The sequence below is a fragment of the Apteryx rowi genome, unplaced genomic scaffold (assembly GCF_003343035.1).
Source record: "Apteryx rowi isolate R43461 unplaced genomic scaffold, aptRow1 scaffold_168, whole genome shotgun sequence".
In the NCBI taxonomy this organism is placed as follows: Eukaryota; Metazoa; Chordata; class Aves; order Apterygiformes; family Apterygidae; genus Apteryx; species Apteryx rowi.
In genome coordinates, this window is record NW_020447952.1 from 117715 (window position 1) to 137590 (window position 19876).

Consider the following 19876-nt stretch of genomic DNA (forward strand, 5'->3'; position numbering starts at 1 on the left):
TTTCTGCCAGGCAGGGAGGTGGCAGGGGATGGTGCCGGGCAGTAGCATGTGTTTGGGTGCAGGTTGCGCTCGAGGCAGCGTTCCCCTGCCCTGGGAGCGGGCTGCCTGGTGGGATGGGATGGGGCAGATGGACCTGTCGGGAGTGGGGAGGCATCGCACCATCCAGCCACGAGCCGCGTGTGCCTTGCAGACAGAGCCAGGACCACAGGGGCTCTGTGGCCGTGGGTCTCACGAGACCTGGGGACAGCACTGCCGGGCACAGAGCTGCTGTGCCGGGGTGCTCTGTGCCTGCAGGAGCAGCCTCTAAACCACCCGGGGACCTGCAGTGAGCTTTCCCTGAAACGGTGCTGCTGAGATTTATTTGTAGTGTATGCTTCTTTTTTTGTGTGGTGTTTCCCGTCTTGAGAGGGTCTGTTAAAGATGGGATGACGGTGGGGAGAGGGGGCTGTGGGCAGAGCAATGAACCCCAGCAGATGGTTCATCTCAGGCTTGTTGCGGGCCCCCTCGGCAGGTGGAGCAGGGTCACCGATAGCTGTGATCAGTGCAAATTGCCTGCTCGTGTGGGCTGTTACCGCTCAGGAAGGTGAAGGATGTGCTCGGGTGGTGGAGGAGCTCCCTGTGCCCCGATGCAGGGCGCCTCGGGCAGCTTCGTGTGGCTCTGGGGGCTCGCTGGTGCCACAAATCCCCCCCCAAAAGCCATTGCAACCAGCTGCTCTAACTCTGCCGTTAACGATGCCCTGACAAGGCATGTGGAAGGAGACCCAACAACCTCAGATGTGGTCGAACTGTTGGGACACTACGGCTGTCTCAATTAGACCAAATCTGTCTTTCCCAGAATAGTTCCACCTTTTCTTATCTCCTCGAAGCCCCCGGTGCAGGCAGGCAGGGAGGTAATCTGAAGTCTGCAACAGTATTGGAACAGATGAACGAGCAGGCTGAAACCACAGAATTGCCAATTACTGCCAGGACGATGAATGAGCGTACGCGGGCGCCGTCGTTTACTGCAATGGGAGAAATTGGACCATGCGTGCGCAGGGAGGCGTTAGTGCTTGCACAGGGCAGCTGCACGTTGCTACAGCGCGTAACCGGGTGTAAATGGCAACGACTGACCATCACAGCTTGCTTCCTGCCTGAAAGCAGGATCGCACGTGTGCAGGTGAGCCGGGGGCTGGTGGCGGCGCTTCACCCTGTGCTGCTGGGCTTGGGGCGTGCGGGGCTCTGCCCCGCTCATCCCCGCTGCATTGCAACTAGGGCTCCCAGGAGCCTGGCGAGCTGGCAGCGTGCCTTGCACCTACCAAGTACCTTGCTGACGTCGCGAAAGACTGTGCCGAAATGCTCCCGGACAGACCGTTATCTCAGGCACCCCGCCACCACCACCTGGCAGTGGACCATGCTCTGAGCACAGGCGATTGGCACCACCTTTCCCCAAAAAAGTTTTTTCCTAGTGTCTGACCTCAGTCTCCCTTTCCGCAGTCCTGTTGGCTAAGGACAGGGAAAGTAGCCTGGGAGTGCCTGCTCGCCTGGAAGCCCGCGAGCCCCGCGGCGCATGGATGCGAGCTTGTCCTGCTGCTGCGGTCGCTGGAGGAACAGGGGCCAGCAGTGGTCTCTGAGCCCCAAAAGATTTCAGTCAGGGAGAAAGAACAGAGTTTGTGTGTAAACCAGCAATCTGAAACACATGAGCTGGGTTGATCCGAACGCTCCTCCGTGATGGTTTGGAAATGTATTGCTTTGGTTTCAAATCTTAAGACATTTTTACTTTTAAATCTTGAAGAGGGGGAAAAACTGATTCAAGAAAACAGTTTTTCTTTTTCAAAATGTCAAAACAGAAAAATGCAACCTAGATACTTTAAAATGTCTTCCAGATAGGAAACTTGAAACCTGCTCTTTCCTGCAGCTACAACTTCAGCAAACTAAGATTTTTTCCAATGGAAAAATTTCCTCAAGAGCATCCTGACAGCTCAGCTTATAAGCAAATAAAATAGTAGCATCTAATCATCAGTGAGTCATGCACGTGGGAACACGGATAAACTCGGCCACGGAAGTATCTGCCCATCGCATGTTGAGTTTCTGATCCCCCTCATGCGTAAAGGCTATTTTGTGCTACATATAGCTGCTGAGGGAGGTGCAGGAAGGCTTGTACATGGGTTTCATCCCAAGGTTAGTATTGTAATTGGAGAAAACGGAAAATAATTCTCCTACAGTTTGATTTACAGCCAAGAAAGGCTCTGCAGAGCAGCCTGGTGCTGGGATAGGCTGTATGGTGCCGAGGTCAGTTAAGTGCAAGTCGGGAAAACAAACCTGCTCTAGCTTCAGGCTCTGACTACGTGCGCTCCTCCTCCTCCTCCTCCTCCTGCTTCTCTTGATTTGGAGCTGTTGAGCACGGCCCGCTTGCTGCAAGGAAGCGCTGGCTCTGGGCGCCTTTATTGCCACTATTTGTATTACGGCCATGCCGGTGGTCTGGCTCCTGTCATGTCCAGTGCTGCGCAGGATGGGTCCCTGTCCATGGGGGAAGACTGCGGAGGTGCAAGGACAGATGTGCAGAGAGATGCATGCATGGTCCCGCTCAGCTTGCAGGCATGTGGCTGTTGTGCGTTTGCAGGCAGCAGGAGCGGGCACGGGAGGCCTGCCTGCGCTGCCTGCGCTGGGAGGTGAAGCTCGCTGCCCCGAGCACTGGCTCCCCTCCGCCGAGCAGGGCCGCACCAAAACCCACCTGCCCATGATGCTGCTGCTGCTGCCCGGCTCTGCGAGGGGCTCCAGCTGCAGCAGGCGGCTGAGCAGCGCGGGGGATCCGGGCGCGGGATGGGTGTCCAGACTTTTTTTGGTGAATTTGCTAATGCCACAGAGACTTGCGTGGCCCTGGGGAATTTCTGAGCTGCTTTAAAAGGCTGTTAAATTGGCCATGTGCAGGGGTTTATGCTCGCAGGACTGTGGTCTGAATATTTTATTTTAAAATTTACATCCGTGTCACTAGCAATGCTCAAATAAGGTTGCCATAGAAACCTCTCATTACGGGGTGAGGATGCTTGCAGCACCTTTGCGTCCAGAAGAGCCCCGTGGCTGCTGCGAGGCCATGGGTGATTCTCCGCCATCCCCCCGGCGGCACGGTAAACCCCTGCCTCCGGGGGGGCCCCGTGTGCTGCAGTCTGCTAAATGCACCTTCCCGGAGCAGCGAGCCGCGAGGCAAGCGGCAGCGCCGGCACGGGGGAGCTTGGTGCCGTGCACCAGTTTTGGCTTTGTGGTTGTGGTGACAAAGCAGCGCGTGCGGGCTGTGCCGGAGGGGGACGCTTCTGGGAGCGGGGGGATCATGACTTTGGGGTTATGCCGGGAACCTTCCAGCTGAAGGTGAGGAAAAACTGGAGGAAACTCCTCTGCCCTGCGCTGCCTGCTGGTGGCCGGGGCAGCAAGCGGCTCGGGGCCCTCCATGTCCCTGGGGATGCTCTGCTGGCACAGCGTCCTGCTTCCCTGGCCCTGCTGGTGCCTGCATCCCGCTGGGAGCCCCATCCCATGGCACAAGGCAGAGCGGTGCCAGGGTCGGGGTTGGGTGAAGACGTCTGTCCCGGCTGAGCGCTGGGCAGCGGGATGGGGCGGGGATGCGAGGAGTGGTGTAGATGATGGTGGGGGGGGTAGTCACGTGCATCCCTCACCCCTGCGCTCCAGGGATGCTGGCGCCATGTCCGAAAGGTGGGAGCCAGTGTCCTGCGTGGGGAAGGGAAATGCTGAGGAGCCGGGAGAGCAGAGCAGGGCTCGGGCGGCAGCAGCTCTGCGAAGCTGGGGAAGCGCCAGCACCAGGCAAGCGGCACCCGAGATGCCACGAGCAGAAACTGGGGCCACAGCAGCAGGTACCAGAGAGCCGATACGGGGCCGAAGGATGCCCTGGAAGGGGGCAGGCGCGGTTCAGGCGTTTTGGAGAAGCAGTCGGAAGATTACAGCAGTCAGAGCCTCGTGCAAACTGGAAGAAGCCCCTTCCTGAGGCTGCTCGGCTGCAGACCTGTGCCGAGATGCACCAAAAAGCCTGGGAAGGGTCGGATGCAGGGGGACGGGGGACATGGGGACAGCAGGCTTGTGCTCTGCAGCAGGGCTCCTCTCTGAGGCAGAGGTGAGACCAGGACAAGTAAATGTCCCTTTTAACCCCCTCTCTGTACTGCTCGTGCCTGCTCTGCTTCGCTCGGTAGCAAGGACATCCTCAGGAACACGGGAATTAAACTTCCCCCGGTGCCGGGAGAAGCTCGTAGCTGTGCTCTTCCTGATGACCAGCGGCAGCCTGGCAGGTGCCTGGGAATTGCACACTCTGCTTCCCCAAGCCGTGAGGAAAATGGATTTTCCTCCCCAGCGCTACTTGGCGGAGCAGAGATCAATACGCCGTGGGCTCCGAGGCATCCGTTTCGGATGTGTCAGCGCAATGCGGGCCACCGCAATGCCGGTGCTGTCCGCTAATGCCGCTCCCTGCGCGAGCGAGGTGCCGGGGCTGCACGGGAGCCGGCCGAGCCGAGCCTCCACGCTGTGCTGGGCTTGCACCGGGCTGGCAGAAAGAGGAGACGATAATGGAGAGGAGCCGGAGAGGCTCATCCGATTAAAGAGGAATCAAGAGACTTGCACTGTGGAAAAGCTATGGAAAGGCCCGTCCCGTGCCGGGTTACCCGGCTCAGTCCCCACGGATGCTGCCTCCCCGCCAATGGCTGTGATTAATGATCCTGATATTCCGGTAAAGATAGTGAGGTGGTGTGGGCCACGGAGCAGGGAGCAAATCCATTACAGTGAGTGTTTCTTTGATGCAGATGTTGATTTGATTTCAATGCAATTTTTGCAGCTTCAGACATAAGAAAGCAACGGTGCCTGCGTTGCTAGGGCCGGATAGGTCTGTCTGAAAAGAGCCAGCACTGCGGTTTCAAGGAGCACTACATTTTTTTCTGAAAAATAGCCTCACTAGGTGCAAATAGAAAATTTCCCATGGAGCTGCCTTGTTTCACCTCTGAGCTTGGCTGGCCGGTCCCTGGTCTGGCCCCAAACCCATGGCAAATGCAGACCCCCGTGATGGAGTCGTGCCCCTGCGCCTCGCTCCCCCCATCCCGGCCTGCACCGCTGCTTCCCAAAGCCCCACTTCCCCAGCTCCGGAGAGGTTTTGTCACACAGGATGGGAGAGCAAAGGGAAACCTGTCCCGTGCCTCCCCTGGGCTCTGCCTCCGGGATGCTCATTCCTCCCAACCTGCCCGGAGAGAGGAAATTGGGTGTTTGGCAGCTTTTCAGGTTACAAACTGAGCTGGGGATAGAGAAGCTCCTTCTTTCTCAGCCCATCATCCAGCCTAGTCGCCTGTCTCGGGGTACAGCAGTAAACGGGCTCCTGAAGAGACGGGATATTTCGATACGAAAAGCCCGCTCCAGGCTGCTCTCTGAAACCACAACAATTAATCTCCCATCGCTATTAAGACGCGCTGTGGCGGGTCTGGCAAAGGGAGCGAGAGCAAACGGGCCCCAGGGGCCGCGGCACGGCCGTTCCCACGGTGGGACGGGCGGCGCGACCGCGGCTCCCCGCTGCCGGCACTGCCTGAGCACCGGCTGTCTGGCCAAACCCTCCCGCTTCTGGGGGATGCCGGGAAGCGCTTACATGATATACAGCCCCAAAACATCTGGAAAGAAAAAGGTTAATCATAATTATAACAGATGAATGTTTCTCTGCCTGGCTATAAATCATTCATGCCTGCGCTTCCAGGCAGTCGCATCTCCGGATTATCTGACTGCTCGAAACCTCCTTGTTTTGTTCTACCCCTCTGGAGCGTGTTCGCTGCTTGGTTTGATTTGGTTTCCATGCAGGAATTGAAAATCCGAGGTGACAACACGGTGCGAGCGCGTCGGGTGCCCAGAGCAGCCCTGCGCTGCAGCCTTGCTCCGTGCTGGGGGCGAGATTCCTGCCGGAGCGAACCGCGCCGTTCCGGCGTGCGCTGCGGCACCGGGGCTAGAGCGGAGCTGCGTGGGGACACCGCTGGTCGCTTCTGCACCACCTAACGGGAAGCTAAATAATAGCGGGGAGGACGTGGGCCGGGATTTCCAGGACCACCTGGAAAACGTCTCTGGTGCGGAGGAGAGGCTGGGCAGGGGAGCGCCGCATCCGCGCTTCCCAGGCCAGGCAGCCTCTTCGTGCCGGGCATCTTCCACTTCCCTTGCCCGCGAACCAGCCTCGCACCCGCGTCCGGCCAGTCGGCTTTCCAGCCCGGCATCGGCTTTGGTGCTTGCCGTCATGCTGGGGCGGTTTGCAGCCTGCATCTTCCCCAAAGCAACTGCCGGGGGGGGGAGGAGGACTTTTCTCAAAAACCCTGTTTTTCTCTGTATTTCCTCCTCTGACAGAGGCTGTGCAGAAACCTTCCCGCTTGCCGCCTATTGCTGCGTGTTGCCCTTGAAAAGACCCCTGTTGTACTCCTCTGAAATCATGTAGCTCTGGAGCCTAATGATTCCTGACAGATTGCGCACGGTCCCGCTGCTAGCAATCAGGAAGGCAGGAGAAGTGTTGGGTTACTGATGTTTGTGGTTATTACAGTTATTGGACTCCATCGATTACAGCACTGCCTGTGCCGCGAGGCCGCTGGCGGCCGGACAGGACCGGACCCGGTGCTCCCCGTCACGTGCGGACTGGTGGGTCCCAGCGTGGGAAAGGCACCCCGGACCCGCCGCTGTGCCCCACGCGAGGGCGGGAAGCGCTCCGCTCCCGAAAGCCCTCTAACCGCCCGGAGCGCTGCTCAGCGGACGTGATTTGGCTTGTCAGAGTCGCCTCCTTCGTGGCTTATATTTTCCTTCAAAAGAAAGTAATAAACTGTACTTTAGCGGCCCAGTCCTCATTATGTCAAAACAATTCCAGCTCTGGCAGCACGGCCGTTTCCCCATGTCACCCGGAGCAGCCCGGTGTCACCCGGAGCAGCCCGCTGCTCGGCGCGATACGGGAAATGCGGTGGCACCGCGGCTGCAGCCACGGGCAGGACGAGCGGAGGCAGCCGGCTCCGGAGCCGGGCTTGGACTGGGACTGGCCGGTGGGCAACGTTCGGGGCTGGGATGCCACCATCCCCTGTGCACTGCCCTCCCCAGGCCCTGCACCCGGCCCCGGGACAGTCGGGATGGGATGGACCGGCGCCTGCCGGCGTTCCTCTCATTCCTCATTCAATTTATGACGATGCTGGCTTTTTTTTTTTCCAATTAATTGTCAGCTGTATCAGTCATCTGTGATTTGTGTATTAAATACGGCCTGGCAGAACTAATTCCAGTTCTGTGCTGCCTCTTGCTAGATGACGGTGCCCTGTGTACAATTTCTCCCACGGAGCCTGACGACAAGCCGTTGCACTTTATTTTAATTAATATGGATAGCAAATATATTTCCATTAGCCGCCACGACGTCGGGCAGGAAGCACGGTCCGGCAGCGGAGCGGCGGTGCCTTCTCGCCCGCAGGGCCCGGCGTAGCCCCCAGCGGCCCCCGTCGCCTGGCTCCCGCCTGGCAGAGGCGTTAACGCCGCTCCGGGGGCCGGGCAAGTCGCAAAGGCACCGCGGGCGCCGGAGGCACCGCTCCGCTTCCCGGGGAGGCCGCACAGCTCGTCCCTGCCCCTGTGCCATAACATGGAGCTCGGGCGGAGAGCAAGCGGCTCCGCCGCTGCTGGCGCCTGCATAACTGCCGGAGCGGTGCCTGACGGCTGTGCCGGAGCTGCGGAGCGTGTCCCCGGCGCCCGTCCCGTGCAAGCCATGGTACACACCCGCCTCTCCAGCCAGCATGCATTTGCGTGCCGCTGAGCCGGCGGCATTAGGGTTGCATCCAGCATCCCAGGGCTGCAGGGTCGGTGCTGTGCACCAGCACCTATGGAGCTGAGCAGGGATACGGGTGAGGAGGAAGCGCTTGGGCTCAGCGTTAGCGCGGCAAAGCCAGGCAGGCAACGATTCACCTTTCCTGGCGTTAGGTCTTTGCTAATTACAAACCACCCGCCGGCTCCCGCAGTTTGCAGTCTGGGCTCCCCGCTGTTCCCATGCGGGATGGGGACCGTGGTTCCCGCGGGATGGGCACCATTCCCGCAGGATGAACATCGTTCCCGCAGGACGGGGAGCGCCGTTCCCGCGGGATGAGCACGGTTCCCGCGGGTGCAGGCGGTGGCGCGGGCTGGCGAGGAAACGTGCCTCGTCCCTGAGTCTCGTCAGGGATTTGGCAGCATCTCCTTCCCCCTCCCCCAGTAACTCTTTAAATAGAAAATCAGAAAACAAAAATACATAAACAGTTGCTTATTCTGTTCGTTAATCACAGCTGGATTGATTTAAATACGAAAGCCCTTAAATGCTGGCCCTCGGGACTCGTTTCTATCGCAAACGCAGACCCAGCAAGCAGCGCCTCCTCCGCTAAGAAAAGCGCGAGTGCCCCGGCAGCGGGGCAACGTCTGCGTTTCGGGAGCGGGTGGACGGGGGTCTCTCCGGGGGCAGTTTTCCGCTTTACAGCTTTCCCGCTCCCGTCAAGCGGAGGAGGATTTGGCAGGTGCCTGGCGCCACGGTCGCTGTAGTGTTGCTGCTTCGGGAAAGAACAGAACCCAACAAGCCTCCCCAAAAACCCTTTGATATTTGAACCAGCACGCGGAGAAGAGGCTTTGTTGCCTGTTCCTCATATATTCTTGTAAATCACACGTGTCGGAGCGCTGGGCTGCGTGCATGCTTCCCAGCCACATTATTTTCGACACAGCCTGCTGACTGGGAAATGCAGCGAGAAAGTACCTGGCTCTGTTCTTCCCAGCAGGTAACGAATCAGCAAATTATAAAAAACAGTGTGCGGTCTGGCTTGAAGAAGGTTTTTTCCACTGCTGATATTGTTTATGTTCCCACAGGGCAATAGTCGTTTTTAATGTACTTTCAATAGCAATGTACTATGATTAAAATAGATGCATCTGGGACGTAAATCTGTTTTTAAGGACTGTCTTTTCGGTGCACAATTTTCAGTGCTTAGGGAACGAGCAGCAGCTGCCTGAGTGGCTCTGCCGGCCCCGGCGGGAGGCTGCTGGGGTCGGGCCGTTCCTTCCGGGAAAGGTTCTTGGAGCTGGCACAGCAGCGCACGGAGGTGGCGAGGCAGAGGGGCACAGGATTTTTTCAGAGCTGAATGCCTTTTCCAGAGCTGACTCCAACTCTGGGCTCATAATCCTGACTTTAAGCAGAGTGTTGCCTGCGCTGCTGTTTTGGTTTTTTGCTTTGATTAAAGACGCAGTGCTGAATAACGCGAGAAAGGCTTTGCGAGTCCAGCTTGGTGCATCTGGAGCAGAAATATGGCAAAACACAGCCCTTGCCCACGTAAGGCAGCTTGGATAAGCTTGAGCCACTTGAGGAGAGGCTATTTGCCACCCGATCTGTGCAGCTGGGTGACAAGGCGCCGGCAAGCGACGACGCGTTGCTGCCACCCTGGCTGCACCCTGCCGGCGCGGGGTTGGGGCTGCTCGCGCCTCGGCACACGCCGTGAGCGTCTCGCCTGCGAACGCAGCCGCCACCACCCTCCATCCCCGCAGCATCCCGGCCCCGGCTGCCCTCCATCCCTCCGACTGCTGCTGCACTGGCCAGGCCTTCTGAGAAGGCACCAGGCTGGTAACCCCAGCCTGCGGCATGGAAAACGGTTTTGCATTTAGATGTTGCAAAAGACATTTTGTAGTGGAAGAAATAAAAAGCTTTGCCTCTGGGGGAACGGGCTGCGCACGTCGGGCTGCAGCTCCGCGGGCTTCTCGCCTGGCCGCGTCCCTGCGTCCTGCCTCTCCTAACGAACCCCCGAAATGCTCCAGCGCGCTCTTAGACGGAAAATGCAATGTTACGTCCTTCACAGTTGCCTACGCAGTAAAGACAGCCATCTCGCCGCTGGCAGGCACGGGCTGCTCTGCGTGCCGGAAACAAAAGCTAAAAAGCAGCCTTTATATTTTTTTTGATTAGAGAGCTTGGAAAGTTTGCTTTTAACTGACGTCGGCTCACTGATTTCATCTGAGCGCCAGCTATAAACCCCCTTTCGGGAGAGCAGCTCCCGCCGGTCGCGGGCGCGCTGGCCCCACAGATCCCGCGCGGTGTCTCGCGGGCTCCGGCACCCGGCAGAGGTGATGATCTTTGTGCCGCTGGGGCTCCACGCTCCCTTCGGGGCACAAGAGATGTTTTCTCTCTTTATGCACCGAGCGCTGCTGTTGCTCATCAAACCGGCCCGCGCCAGGGGAGGCCGGCTCTGCCGATCCGGCTGCGGTTGCTCGGCTGTGCCACAGCCGGCGGAGCTGCCGTCCGGCCAGCACCCGGAGCGCTTTGACCATCTGATGGGCACCGAGCTGCCCGGTAATTCCTACCATCAAATGCAATTAAAAATGTCAGAGAATAGTGCTTATATTGCAGCCGAAGCCAGTTCCACGACATGTCGTGCATCGCTCGGTGACGTGCACCCGCTCAGCTTTGGGGTGATTTGCAGGCGCATTGGGGTTTGGGGGCAGAAGAGGATCCGGGCTCCCCCGGGAGAGCAGAGCTGCTGCGGCGGTGGGGGCCGTCCGGGAACCGCGCGGCTGCTCTGCCGCCTCCGGGGCAGCCGTGCCGAGAAACGGCACTTGGGCTTCTTGGAAGAATGACTGGAGGACGAAGATTACCGGGGAAATTTTCTGTTGGGGAAACGCCGAACGCAGGCACAAAGGCAAATTGAAATGTTTTCCTGTAACGGCGCAAGCTGGGGGACTGAGTCTGGGATAAAAATAAAGCAGGATGCGGCAGCACCTTTCCAATGACATTAGTTCCGTTCATCTCCCCGACGAGGTTACAGCCGTTCCACTGGCGCTGTACAAAAGCATTAGAAGTTACATTTTCCTTTGCTATTTCTCAGATATATTTCTGCTGCGAGATGTTTGCGGAGGTACATTGTGAGCCTCGGGCAGGGGATTAATTCCAAACTGTCACCTCGCTTTTCGATGGGTTTGTAAATTCTGCTCTGTTGATTTGTGCTCTCAGTAAATTGATAAAATCCTCTTTCCACAATCTAATACGCCATTTAGAGCTCACCAGGGTTTTAGACCTCATTGGCTCACATATTTATGTAAATATACTGTCCAACAGCAATTTTAGAAGCGCTGCATGAATAATCTGGATGGCTGAGAAAGGGCGCAGGGAGCAAAGTTGTCAGACTGGGGTTGTGGTTTTTGGAAAGTGGGTTTTCCACCCGGCGCCATTGCTTATTTGCAGGTGCCGGTGACATTTAAAGACGACGGGCTCCTTTCAGATCCTTCCTGCCACGGCTTTCTCCAGGTGTCACCTCCACCAGGGACGAGGGGCCGGGGGGGGATGCTGACGTCCCCAGCGCCGCCGCCGGGGCCCGGAGCGGAGCTCCGCGTCTCCCGACAGCAGCCCGGGCGCGCTGCAGATGGGCGGCATCTCCCAGAGCAGGGAGAGAAGTGGTGCAAAACTGCACCGCGGCAAGAAGAGCTCGTTTACCGCTCCGTGCGTCCGCCGCTAGCGCCCGGCAGAGCTCTGCTCCGCTTTGATCTCGTTTTTAACCGTTGTTAGCATGATTTACCTCTCCTGATTGAAATCCTTCCCTCATTTGCATCCCCTGCGACGGGGAAAAGGGCCACTGGCATGGGATTCTCACAAATGGAAATCGGGGTTTCTGTCGGAAATGGCCTGATTTTTCCTGAAATTGCATTTAAATCACCACCAGAAAATGCATGCTTAAATTCCCTCCGTATCGTCACGTAGCCTCATTGTCAGGAGAGAGCAGGAGAGCTTCAAGAGCATGGTGAAAGGGACACGAGAAATTGTTTTTCCCGGTATTGTCCCCCAGCCGCCGTTCTGCCGGAGATGCAGGGTCTTATCCACAAAATGTGGCCATGCTCCATTAATCCATCTTAAAAAGTCAAATGGAAATTCTCACTTAAACTGCAGATATTTTAAACCATTCTGTTTAGCTCTGAAATTGTCCTGAATTGACCAATTTCCCGAACGGTTCCTGTCACCCGCCTCTCCCAAGTTATTTCTCTGCTTCGTTAGAGCCTGGTGCTGGGCTCACGGCGGGATGGGGACCCGCTCCCGAGCACCTGCGCTGCTGCCTCTCCCTTCCCGGGCCGCATGCCGCAGCACTGCCGGCCCCGAGCGCCTCTCCGGCTTGCCGATCCCGACGCCTCTGGTCCTCGTGCTGCCTGCAAAGCGCCGGGGGTGAGCTGGACTGCGAAGCACAAATCCTTTTCGCTGAGCTGGTTACGCTTCTCCGAGGATCAGTCCCACCGCTTTCCCTTCCATCGCATTTTGAATTTTTGGATTCTTTTGCGTTTGGCACCAGATTTGTTTCCTAGACTAAAGCTTTGCATTTCCAATCACACCTCCAGAGCCAGGTTTACTAGCCAGGCTGCTCATATATTCCCTCTTTCCTGCTGCCAGGAGCTTGGCTTTCAGTTGCATAAAGTTTCCTTGTACCTTCCCGGTTTAGCCATCTGTCCTGGCTTGTTAAAGCCCTTTCCTTTCTGTGCTCTTTACTCCTTCCAGAAGGGACACAGAGCCAAAACGCTGACCCTTCACTTGTTGAAGTTGTTCAAGTCTTTCCAGTGATTTAATACCTTTCAATCAGGCCCTTTCTGCGGGAGCCTGGGGTCAGCGAAATGAAGAAGGATCTGGGCAGCTCTGTGCTTGTCCCTACACAAAGCAGACCTGGGAAAGGCAGGCAGAGCCCCTTCGCTTTGAATCGGAAAAGCTGCTGCTTCAATCAGCGCTCAGGTTCCTTTCGGTCAGAGGCTTTCCTGGCCTATTCCCAGGGAAAGAAAAAGGAGGAAAATTAAAAAAAGAAGATTTCTAAGTTCTGGCCTCCACTCTCCCCCCTGCACTCTGAATGCTTCAGCCTCAAATGCAGCACAGTGGTGCATTTTTAGCAGGAAAAACTGGTAACAGAGGGAAAAAAACAGCTTTGGAGGAGAGGAGATTAACCACACCGGCGGCGTTACGGATCACCTCGTTCTGGCCAGCGCTCCTGGCCGTCGCAGCGGCCGAGCTCCCGCGGTCTCGGGGCTTCTTGGGCCCCTGGTAAACACAGTCCTGCCCCGAGCAGGGTGCGTCGCCCCGTCGGCGGTGCGGGCGCTGCTCTGTCCCCTGCGGCACGCGCTGGCAGCGGCAGCGAGCGGCAGCGCGGGGTCCCCGGCGCCGCAGGGGTGTCACCCCCATCCCGCCCTTGTGTCTCCCCGAGGGCTGCCCGACGCCGAACAGGACCGCAAGGATGAACTCGAGCTCCCTCCGCTCGCTTGCACTACGAACTCTGGCTGCAGCCAAAGGCTGAGGCAGCTCAGCTACGTTCTTGCTTTTATAAATCATCGCAACTCCACTAGCTTTAATGGCATGATGTTAATTTACAGCAATACGCTCCAAAGGATTTGCTATTCCACATTCATGTCATTTAAGAAAGATGTAGGGCCGGAAATAGCATTTTCTTGCAATAGCAGGATGAACGCTCCTCTTCTTCGCAGCCCCCAACGTTTCAAGTTTCCTGGCAGTTTCTTTCTCATCACCCCCGTTCCCGTTTTGCAGTGGTCCTGGGCTGCCGGAGCACGGTGCGGCCCGAGCGCTGTCGGGAGGCCACGCAGAGCTGCAGCGACTGCGGCGGGGCAAAGCCGGCCGGCGGCAGGCGGGTGAGCGATGGCATCTCCTGCAGCACGCGGGAGGCGTTCGTCTTGGCGCGGGAGGCTGGCGATGCTCAGCTGAGCGATTTATGAGGATCACAGGCACCGCGCACGACCGCTCAAGCAGCCGAGCGACCTTAGAGAACGCGGCGATCGATTCAAGTCACAGATAAGCAAGGCTGGCGCTTGCTTATCAAGCCCGTGCCATAGGCTTTCCTGGAAATGTGCAGCACTTCGCTCTGCTATGAAATATTAGTCTGCCCTTCCTCTAGCTGTCTGCCGCTTTACCGCCTCCCTCTGTACGTCCCCGTGCTCCTCGCCCGTGCCCTTGCCCGGACGTCCCACCTTCGGGCACTGGGCAGAGGGTCCCTCTGGTTCTTGAGGCCAAAGGAGGAGAAACGATGAACGGCCGACTGAAAAGTTACGGCTAGGGCGCTTCCCAGGCAGAAGGGAGCTTGCCCCAGAGCCAAGGTTATTTTCTCAGGAAAATACAGGATATCCAAATTTGCATGGCAGCCGTGGAGGCACATCTGTCCACCATGCCCTGATCGCTGTACCGCCTGCAGCCGAGATGCCTCCCGCTAGCTGTGACCGTGCCTTGGGAGCACTGGGGCCGGGAGCGCCAGTCCAGGGAGGCGGGGAGCACCCAGCGCCGCAGCGGGGACCGAGCCCGGAGCGGGCACTCGGAGCAACGCGGGACGCCAGCCCCACGGGGAAGGTGCTGGTGGCAGCATGAGCGTGGGACACCGGTGGCAATGGGTCTGCAGAGCAGGTGCTTCGATACTTTGACTTCAGGCTGAAAGTGAACTCTGAAATATCATGATTTCCAGCGGGCCCGGGACGGTGCGTGGCAGCTGAGCGTAGCTGTTGCCCGCAATGGGATGAGAGCCTCCGTCCGGAGCGCAGCACAGAGCCCCGGCAGCTGTGGCAGCTCCTCTTCCCTCATCTACTCCTTGTGCAGGGCTGCAAAGGGGTCGCTCCAAGCACCAGAAAATTACTTATTCCTCTTCTTCATCATCCCGGTAGTGCAGCTCCCGTGGCAATGCCCTCGGAGGAATGGCAGCACGTGAGCAGCCCTCCTGGCGGGGACGGCTCTGCTTCCTCTGCAAGAGCCGCCGAGACACCGGGGCCCGGCACACGGGTGCGGCGGCTGCCGGAGTGCGAGGCAGTCTGTCCTGAGCTGGCGGCAGTCTGTCCTGAGCACTCCTCCTGCTCGTGGCAAGGCTACGGGAGGCAGGGCCGGACGGACCGGCACGGGAGGCTTTGCAAGAACATCCTTAACGACTTGCTTATTAACCAGCTGCGAAGAGAGAGACAGACAGACATCTGGTGGCCTCTCCTCGGAAATAAAGGGCACTTCAGCACGTCAGTGGAAAAGGACTGCTCTCTGGAAGGCATTTCTCCCTTGTTTCATCCTGGCTCTTGCAGGCTGAGTTACTGGCGGCTGAGCTGGGCTCAGTACGGCACTGGGAGCAGCCGAGCTCCTGTGCCACGGATTGCCCCGGTGCATCCCGTCTGTGCATGGCTCATCGGCACAAAAATGACTGTATGGAGCAGGCCCTTTTGGGAAGGGCTCTGGAAAGCCTTGTGAGATGGTCACACCAGGCAGCCGAGCTGCAGGAACCCAAGTCAGGATGATTTAAAATCCTCCCTTGCTCCCCTCCAGCCTCTCTAAACCACTCATCCCATCACTTTTTCCTTCTCGCCGCCTCTGCAGCGGATGAAGAAGCCCTCTGTGCCACCGGGGGCCCATCAGGACCACTTTGCAAGGTCCTGCCAGCACCGCCAGCTCTCCAGGTCGTTCCCCCGGGCTGAGAGCGCTGCTCCCCACGGCAATGCACTATTACCGACAGGTAAAAGCCACGTCAGCAGGCACAGCTGGGGATCCGTGATTTAAAAACAAAACTGCGAAGTGGTGCTAAAAATGGTAAGGAGGAGCTGAGCCCTGGCTGGGAGAGAGGAGCCGGGAGAGCAGGCTGGTGTGGTGGGACACCCCAGGTCCTCTCCAGCACCTCTGATGCCAAAGCTGGGGCTGAGGCCAGGCCCTCGCCCTCCGCACTGCTGGGCTCCGGCAGGGGAAAGCGGAGGGAGCGTTCCCGTTTAGCAAGGCTGGGGCGTCGGGTACGTGGGAAGGGAGCTAAGGACATAAACATGCAGAACTGTTTCGCCACGGAAGTCAACAATTTCTTACTCTTGACAAGAGCGTCAATCTGTCCTGATAGACTGGAAAATTGGAAAACTACTGCTCGCCCTGTGTTTTTCTTTCCTACAGGCATGTATCTGAATTCCAGAAAGATGTATTTATTGGCAGGCTCCAGCTCCAGCCATGTAACTGCACATTATGCTAATTAAAATATAGCCTGTTTTGTAATAGGATTTCCTTGAAGCATATTTTACTGTTCAGTAATCGTTCTCAAATATTTGAAAAATAAAATCACACCAAGTAAATAACTTTGGGATTGCTCATGGAAGGGTTTTTTTTTCCAAAAGCCCAGTGGAACTGGTAATGCTCATTGCCATGACACAGGATGTAAAATATGCTCATATCCGAGGCTGCATGTATTCTAGATCAAAAACTGCACCACACTTAATCACAGAGCTCACATTTCATTTGAAAAACCTGTTTGTACAAAATGGGATAAAAAATGATGTGCACAGCTTGACTCTGACCCTGAATACCCACATGCATAATCCCGGCCCTCCAGAAGAACACGCCGTTGTCACACCAGACATTTTTAATGCCTAGGTATACATGCAGTGATGCCCTGTCACTCTTCCGTATGTAGTGGCTCATCTGTAACCTAATACCCATTAATTTTCTGAGCCCAGCAGAAGCTGACTTGCCGCTGCCGTGGCTGGGTAATGCACTGGCATGTTCTGTGCTTCCGTTTTTACATCGTTCGCCATTACAAGACCCCATGTGATGTTCTGTATGCCAGAGGAGCACTTTTAGCTGAATTGGTCTATAGATTGTATCTTCAGACTCAAACATTTTCACCAAATTCCTCACTGAAATATCGTATAGAAATAAGCATTTGCGACACTTTAGCATCTGCAAAATGTACATTTTAAATAGCATCTTCATATGTTCATAAGGGCAAAAATACAGGAGAAGTAGGGGGCTAAGAGATATTAATTTCATTTTATTGCTACTGATCTAGACTTTACTAGCTCTTTCTATTAAGGGAGGTAGGGAAAAAACAGATATTTATTATGGCCTCTGATACCTCCTGATCAGACAAATTCCTTCCAGTTATCTCAGGCCCTGCAGCCTGCTGGCAGTCTGAATGTATGCTATTATCTCATTTCTTGAGATGATACCGCTTGGGGTGCTGCTGATTGCAAAGAGAGCACACTGGTAACTTGTTGCAGACCTAGCTTAGTTCGTGCTCAGTTTTTCTTTCTGCTGGACACACCTGATTTTCTGGAAAATTTCTCCTAAGTGCTACACTCACCGCGAGGCAAGGTGAAGCGCTGTGGCTTGCTGTTCGACTGCGCCAATTAGCCTGGACAATACAAATGAGCTGAAGGAAACAAGCAGAGTCCAGACGAAGGGGTTGCTGAGGAGTGCTCGGAAACACCCCGATTTGCGTTTCTGCTCCAAACACCAGAGCCGCAAGATGGATTTACCGGTCTCATCACAACCTCTAGTGGACAAAAGTCCACATCACCGCGATCACTTGGAACGTGACATATCGAGAAAGCCCTGCTCTCCCCGGGCCGGACGCTCGTGAGGTGCTGTGCCCCTTCGGTCTCCGCTGGCTGAGCAGGGCGCTGATGGTGCACGGCGCTTCGCGAGGTTTCTGTCTCACTCTGGGGTCACGCTGCACCTCCGCAGCAGCAGCAGCAGCAGGCACCCGGCGGCCCTGCCGGCAGCGAGGGCCCGGTACCGCCGCTGCCTGAGCCCTGCTGGGCGGACACGGCCTGCCAGCGCTCCCCTTCCCCGTTATTCGCATGCTAGATTCACATGGTATTAAAAAAACCCACCTATTCTGATGAACGCACTATGTGCGCTCTGGTGCTAGGAGTTTTCTTGCACAAGTTTTCTTGCAAAAGGACGTGCCTCTGTTGCTTATTCCTGCTGCTGTTCTTTATGCTGGTAGGTGGGTGTAAAATGATGCTAAGCAGGGTAGACTTTCACACCTCCTCTCTGTTGATCTAAATGACTCCGCAAGTGCAAAGCACCAGAGAGCCACCAGCAGAGCAACTGATTGGTGCAAGTGATGTGAAATCTGTGATTCTTCAAACAATGAGCTGAAAGCTCAGGCCGACAGAGCACGAGAAACGGTCTTTCTGCACCGTCTGATCCGGCTCCCCCTCGCAGTGTAAGAACAGACGGGATTGCTGATCTGAGCGCTGCCTGCAACCTCCTGCTAGCCAAGTGGTAAACCTCCCTCAAGGCACGCTGAAAACGGCCACACTGCCGCTGACTCCAGGGCTGTGTGTCTAGAACTTCAGGATTTTACAGCAATAATTCACCGAGTCTTGTAAAGGGTCAACTATTTATCAGCTCCTTCTCTGCCAACAGAAAAGGAGTTCAGTACACTGTGTTCTCGTATCCTGAGATTTATTACAGATTGTGCGTGCCGTGAGGGCCAAATCCTGTTCTTGAGAAACGGGGCTAGCGCTCCCAACAGGTGCTAGGGACAGGAGGGGTCCTTCGTCCTCCTGGCCAAGAAGCAGCAGCGGAGCTGAGACCCGCAGCGAGCCCTGTGTTTCGCCTGGTTTTCACTGCCCAGCTCCCCCGATCCCCCCCCAGCGGCACAGGGAATACCACGATGCAGACATGTCTCGTACAGCAGCTAATTGGCAGCCTGGACGAGGCAGCATTTGTGTAACGCGGTGGAGAAATGGATCTTCCTGTTTGTTGCGATGCTGAAACTGGATGTCATCATTTGTAAACAGAGACTTCAAGTTTGATTTCTTATTATCTACGTATATGTTCACATGCAGAATACAAACACATGCATATGGGAGAGAAAAATGCCATAATCTCTCTATGTCTATGTTGATTTATCACCCAGAAAGAAGGTTAGATTCTATAAAATAACCAATGTATGAGGAGCTGGATATAAGACCAAAATGTCAAAGTGCTTTAATGCAGTCTGGACACAAGAACAGAAACCAAAGCACAGCAAGAAGCATTGCACAGCGCTCCTGACACCAGTAGCTGTTAATCTCTGCTCAAAACACAAAATCAGTCCTGGAGGTCAGTCTCTCAAGCCCTGTACAAATACTGCAGCACAAACAGATACCAGCCTCTCCAGTACTTTCTCCGACCAGTCCGTGTTTATACCCGTAGAGCCATCAACACACCAAAACCCGACTGCCTTGTCCATGCAGCCTTCCGATTACAAGAGACCAAGGGTAGACACCGGATTAGTGATCTTTTAGCACCATGCTCGTTTGCAATGACTTTGTCAAGTCACCCTCAAATGAGTCCTGAAACCTATTCTTATCTCTGTCATGATGGTGGTGGAAAGGAAGAGGGAGCAGATCTGTGCTGAAATGTGAAACACGTGGAATTAACATGCAGCCTCTCAGTAAACTGCAGCCGCTGCATGTCCATCCCTGGTGCCCGAGCCAGCGGGACGGAAACGTCCGCCGGGCGTCGCGGGGGTGCCTGGGGCCTGGCACCGCGGCCCCGGGCCTGGACGGAGCCGGGTGCCCTCCCTGCGCAGGGGGAGGCAGGCGGAGGAGCGAAGGGGGGTCCCCGCATTTCCTTCTGCGCTGCTGCGCCCCTGAGCCCGCTCCGGAGTGACACCCCCCCCCCTTAAACCCGACCGCCCCAGCGCTGTGCCCCGCATGCCCCAGACGGCCCCGGGGGGGGACACAGCTCCCCGGGCCCGGCTCCCCGGGGGGGCCCGGCTGCTCGGTGCGGCCCCGGCCCGGCGGGAGCTGTCCGCCCCGCGGTGCTGAGCCGCCGCTGTCCCGCCGCCGCCGCCGCCGCCGCCGCTGCCGCTGCCGGTAACGTTGCCGGTTCCGGTGCCGGTACCGGTGCCGGTGCCGTTGCCGGCGCGGCGGCGGTGGCCGGGCGCAGTGCGCTCCCAGCAATGCCAGAAGTTTCAGCCCGGCCCGGGGAGCAGGAGAGCCGGGCGGGGACCCGGGGGGCACCGGGCGGGGGTCGTCGGGCACCGTCACGGCCGGTTCCAGCAGCCCCATCCCGGGGCCGGCTGCCCCCTCCCCGGGGCAGACCGACCCCCCCCCCAGAGTCAGATTGCACCCTCCCCGGTCCCGGCTGCCCCCTCCCCGGGCAGCGCGCGCACCCCGC

The 19876-nt window shown here is 57.0% G+C and overlaps 1 protein-coding gene across 1 annotated transcript in view; it reads right to left on the bottom strand.

The window, feature by feature from the left end:
* SEZ6L (seizure related 6 homolog like) overlaps window positions 1-3672 on the bottom strand; it is a 28586-nt gene extending 24914 nt beyond the window's left edge. Inside the window, exon 1 of the mRNA XM_026060377.1 lies at window positions 3645-3672. Coding sequence (XP_025916162.1) covers window positions 3645-3672 — 28 coding nt within the window. The remainder of the gene's footprint in view (window positions 1-3644) is intronic.
* Window positions 3673-19876: the final 16204 nt, after the last annotated feature.